General features: G+C 35.2%; 1 protein-coding gene across 1 annotated transcript in view; it reads right to left on the bottom strand.

The window, feature by feature from the left end:
- Positions 1 to 478: 478 nt before the first annotated feature.
- Positions 479 to 6,000, bottom strand: part of LOC126236722 (BTB/POZ domain-containing protein KCTD5) — a 79,267-nt gene continuing 73,745 nt past the window's right edge. Inside the window, exon 5 of the mRNA XM_049946246.1 lies at positions 479 to 1,531. Within this exon, the coding sequence (XP_049802203.1) occupies positions 1,502 to 1,531 (30 nt within the window). The 3' untranslated portion in view covers positions 479 to 1,501. The remainder of the gene's footprint in view (positions 1,532 to 6,000) is intronic.

Here is a 6,000-nt window from a genome sequence, read left to right as displayed (position 1 = left end):
TTTGCACAATATTTACATTCATCATTGAGCAATGATAGTTAATTGCACTCGCAGTATTAAATGGGGTGTTATTTCAGGGAACGATGATAGCATGGCTAAAATTCTACCAAATCAATAATAATAATAATAATAATAATAATAATAATAATAATAATAATAATATTTTAATTTGACCAGCAGCTCTCACACATTATTCATTAATAGTATTTTTCTGCAGGAACAATGAGCCAGGTTACATAAGCCAGTGTAATTCACTAAATACGTTGCACTGAAACAAATATTCTCCTTTACTTGAAAAACAGTAGCACAGCATGTTTTAAAATGAATTGTAAGTTATATACAATATACAGCAAGTATTTTTTATAGTTTATTTTATTTCAGATGTACTGAGAAGAAAACTGAAATTATGACACAATCTGAAACAAAAATTAAGTGATCAACACATGTATTGATGACTAAATCAATAATCCACATAAAGTGTTAAGGAAAGGTACATTTTATTAATTCATAACAGGAGCATTTACAATAGTTTTAGAAAACAAGTACACAAGTCTCCCTTTCGCAAAATTGCTTCACACACACACACACACACACACACACACACACACACACACACACACACAGTGAGTTTTATTCACTATTAGCACTATAAACCTTAGTGCAATATGAACAAAGAATTCTTGATCATTAATATCTCAAATGGAATCCATTCATATTTTTCATTTCCTCATCTAATAAGGAAAATGAAATTCTGTATAAACATAATTAAATAACAGGTAGTGACAAATTGAAACTTGTCATGCAGAACTTGCACAATTCATTTCACATTCCAACTACAAAATAATCGTCTTTGTGGTCATTTAACTCTTGCCGATAACTTTTTTTTTTTTTTACAAAATTGTACATTTATTTTACAGCAAGGTAAAAATTAGATTGTTTCACACAATATATAATCAAATTACACAAAAATGCTGAGCACCTGGTGCCAGTTCTCAATAAATAAAGGTATAAATAACAAAAACACACAATTACATTTTATATTATAGTAACAGGCTTTCTATTATATTCTATTTTTACTTGAAATTGAATGTGTATTTTTTGTTTAAATGTAACATTAATTTTCATTTCAGTGAAAGTCACCATTATTTAATTAATCTATTTTTATTTTAAACGTAACACAGTTTAGAATGTGTTTCATTCCATTCAATTCTCCTAGTGCAGTAGCATTCCAATTACTAACCTGGCCAACTGCATTTCAAACAACTGACTTAAGAGTTCATTCTTGAAAACCAACTAATAACTTTCTGTAGATAAAGTTCACATTCTGAATTTGCGTAGAGCAAAGCATAAAGCATCCCAAAATTAACACTCCAAGAACATGTTTCAGTGTTGAGAATCTCATGGGTTCAAATGATCAGTCTGGTGCCTCATAGGTGAACACAGAGCCACTTGTGCAATTGATCTCATTTTCAATTTGTAGTAATCTTTTATGCAGTTTATCTCACATCCGTGATCCTTTCTGCTGCAAAACCTACAAGAGAAGCACAAGAACTTACTTAAATTTACTTAGAGGTAAATTAAAAACAGCAAATAATCATCCACATGAAGTTCAGCAAAAATGGAATTATTATATGTAGAAGCAACAAGAGAATATCATCAAGACTCCCAAACAAGAATAGTTTTCAGTCTAAATATGTTTGAAAATAAAAACTGCTTTAAAATGAGAAGTACATAGCAAGGATTTTGAGGGGAAAAAATACAAGAAAATTACAAGCAAAAAGGTGTTGAAGGGCTTAGTTCATGTTACTATTTTTGAAAGGTATAAAGATACTGGTTATATCATGAAACAAAATCAGAGAGACTGGGTGAGGAAGGCTAGAAGAGCAGCGAAGGAGAATGGCAGCAAGAGTGAAAGAACTCCATGATTCTGAGAATATACTAATGACTGCCAACCATATATTATGCACTACCTCAAAATATACCCTTGTGAATTAGCACCTCTTCCACTAACCACTTCAAATTTATATTGGCGGTATATTTACACACTTTTAATTAATGTATGCAAAAATCTTTATTGTGAAAATGTACAGGGGTTGGGCTGATCAGTACATGGTCCAGTAACATTAATATGACAAACGTCTATGTTTGAAATCAGTGTGCAATAACTACTCAAGACAGTAGCTGGCAGCAGCAGTAGTATATATTTTGTCTGGAGGACAAGGAAAATAGTGCAGTTGTTGTCGTAATGTGGAAACAGAGTAATTTATCTGATGTCCAAAAAGGCATGACCACCGTCTTTCACCTCAGGTCAAGAGTGAAAACATTCCTGGAATATCTCAATTTGTAAACTCAGGGAGTATAGATGCAACAAAAAACCACACCAGATTTTTCCCAGTTAAAAATACCCTTGTTCCAGGTGAAGATGCTTTTTTCTGTATTAAGTGACAACATACTTTCCCCTGGAACTATACAGCTTATCAATCTTGAATGGTAAACATTTTATACACCAGCACAGAACTTCCCAGCACTTTAGGAAACAAACCCAGCAAAAAAAAAGTATTTTGGAACCGTCACTGATGTGCAGCAATGTGCGCACTACATATTTTTGTATTACAAAAGTATAAATATGAATTCCCGAAATATAGCACAGTAGCTTCCGAAGTACTGAATTTGACACTGCTAGGTACTTTTGTCAGCCAATCACAGCTCTTGTTACATGGTCTCGCCACTCAGTGACAGCATAGGATCTGTGATGCAGTCAGCCAATAGCAACATCACTATTAAGTAGTCCGAACACATGCGTGTGAAAGTTTATGGTTTAAATCAAGAGTGTGGTTAGGCAGGATCGTAAGAGCACAGCTTAAATTGCAGCAACTGGATATTTTGATAAGCATGATCATAGATTTCACTGTTGTGACCAAACATTTTGTGGGCTACCTGGCTGAATACATGTTCCATCAATCACTTTGACTTTTCCATAGAAAAGCCAATTATGTGTGAAATTGCTCAAGAACTCACCTGAACTATTTTTTTTAACGATAATCATATTTTCTGCCATTGTTATTGCATAATTTTTAATCTATGAGAGAACTAAAATAAATATGAAAAATTAACCTTGAAGCTTGGCCTTTTTAATGTGTTACCCTTTAGCTGTACCAAAACAAATGTGCCATCAAAATTTCAAATAATGGCATAAATGTCTGGGCTTCTGGGCCTGAAATTTTTCTGGGTGGCTAGTTCTCAATGTGTTAAGTTTTGAATGAGGGGCAAACAATCCATGATTTAAGAAACCCAATGCACATTCAAGTATTGCATAGTCTTCATCCTAAAGCCTTTGACACATTATGCTGTTGGCAGACACCGAAAACTAAAACAATGACAAATTCCCAGAATTTAAAAAAAAATCTAGAATTTTTCCTGGATGAAAAAAATCCTTGATTTTTCTGGGTTCCTGGTTGTCTAAGGGCACATACACCATGAAGCCATTTATGTGTTGCCATGGTTAAAGTATACTGTGAGTGGCATAATGGCACTATCCAAAATTGGCACAGAGGCAATTGCAGTGCACCATGGGCCATAGGTGACAGAGGTGAATGACATCTGTAGAGATATGTATGGGTGAATGGACATGCAACTGTTGGGCAAATGACTGCCCAGACAAACCAAGCGGCTACCAACAGTGTCTCCTCAAAAATAAAAACCTTGCAACAATCATCAGAAGGGTCCAGGCCGGAGAAGGGAGCATTATGGTGTGGGTAAAGTTTTCACGGAATTCCCTGGGTTACCTTGTAATTCTGGTAGGCACAGTGAATCGACCCGAGTATGCATCTATTCTTGGGGACCATGCCCAAACCCATGTGAAGCTTATTTTTCCTCAACACAATGACATCCACCAGCAGGAGAATGCAACATATCATACAGCTCACAGTGAACATGCATGGTTCAAAGAGCACCAGGATTAGTTTACTGCAGTTCTCTGGCTGCCAAACTAGCCAGATTTAAATCCAATCGAAAAACTGTGGGGTCACACTGATCAGGCCTTGCACACCGTGGAGCCCTGACCAAAAAACCTAGCACAGCTCACCACAGCACTGGGGTTGGCACGCCTCCACGTCCCTGTCGGCACCTTCCAGAATTTCATTGACACTCTTCCTGAGCATCTCACAGTGGTCCATCCAGCAGAAAGCAGTTATTCAGGCTTTTGACAGGTGGTCACATTAATGTAACTGCACAGTGTATAAAAACAATGGTACATTTGTGAACCTGTTTTCTTTCTTGTAGGGCAAAATTTGCAGAAAGGTACTGAACCATCTCTATGTTTGTGATTGATTGTGCTACCAGATTGATATCACACAGAATCAAATCCTACAGATATCTAAAATATATATATGCTTTGTACATGAATCTGTAACAATAGTTCCAAATGTACCAGAGATCTCCGGGTAAGCTAGTATACTAAGGGCATATTAATTTTATAGAAAAGCTTAAGCCCTGAAATATAAAAGTGAAATAAAAACTGAACATACTGACAGGAAAACAATGACATTAAAAAAATATTTTATTGCTAACCCACTGTCACACTGTGACTCCTGAGCTCAATGCATTTAACAAGAGCGCAGTATAATTACAAACAGCACATTGAGAACTGCATTTACAAAACAATCATAGTATTGCTTTCACTTTTTTTGGGTGAATTCAAAAAAGAGTTCTCAGTGGCGCAAATAAATAAAATCTAAAACTTTCTAACAGATTAAAACTGTAGGCTGGAGCAAGACTCAAGCCCAGAACATTGCCTTTTATGGGCTATCTTACTGACTGAAAACTATTGCAAACTATCACAGTCACATCATTATAAACACTCATTCCTTTGTCTTGGTGTTAGCTGTAACTTTAGCTCATGTTTACATGCCAATGTAATGTTCATCCGCCAATCTAGGGGGAAATTCCACTGGCTTCCAACAATTCTGCTCATGCACTAGCTATGTTGAAGTTAACAACAGCCAAGTATGATCAATTAGTAACAGTTTGTGACTGGTTTTGTTTGATGATCTAGCAAGTTGCTTAGTTTTATTTACAGTATGTACCTGTTTAGAAGTTCAGTACACAACATAAAGAATTCTAAATATTAATTTTTTCTACATCACATAGTCTAGTGCTTCTACTGTGCTTCAGTATAAAAGAGAGGTAAGAGGCAAGTAAGACTTGTCAATTTACAGACTGGTATTGTTTCAGAGCCAGAAATAATCCATAGTATCTTACAGATAAGTATGAAATTAAATCTGTCAAAGAACAAGACAACAGATAATACTGATCATATGGGACAAGAGCTGTAAAACTACCAAAGGCTACTGTAGACTACCACAAGTAAGCACAGACCACGGCAATTTCCCTAGCAGTCTTTGTCAGTTAAGATCATTAGTATGTTAGGTATGTTGCGTACCTATTGGGCATTACCACATTTTGATTGCTTTGTTTGCATATGCAATCAGTGTCTTACTATATTTCCATAGTAACCGGAATACTACCACTAATTCTACCATTTACTATGTCAGTACTTTATGTATGGCAGCAAACCCTGTCTTAGTATGCAAATAAAGTGAAAATGGAATGAAATGTTTCAGGAAACTAAATCTACTTTTATTGCTTGAAATACTGATGACAGACCTCTATGCTTGATTTTTAATAAATGCTTAATGAGTGAAAGCCTGAAACCAGCAAAAATTAAAGGCATTTACTTACGAAACATGCTTCCTATTCCAATACACATGTAAAGTAATTTGAATAGATACTGGAATCATAGAAGATTCGAAAAGTCTATAAAAATCCAAAAATTTGTTGATTAGAAGCACTTAAGAGCATCCTATGAAGTCTCTTACTTAATATAAAATACTAAGAAACTATATCTTATATGTGAAGATCTAGTGTTAAGTCATCCTCTCACAGTGTGGAATCCCACAATCCACAACAATGCAAAGCACGAAATGAAGAATCTGGCACGTT

The sequence above is a fragment of the Schistocerca nitens genome, chromosome 2 (assembly GCF_023898315.1).
Source record: "Schistocerca nitens isolate TAMUIC-IGC-003100 chromosome 2, iqSchNite1.1, whole genome shotgun sequence".
In the NCBI taxonomy this organism is placed as follows: Eukaryota; Metazoa; Arthropoda; class Insecta; order Orthoptera; family Acrididae; genus Schistocerca; species Schistocerca nitens.
Note: the sequence above shows the minus strand (reverse complement) of the source record. Positions and strands in the feature narration are given on the sequence as shown.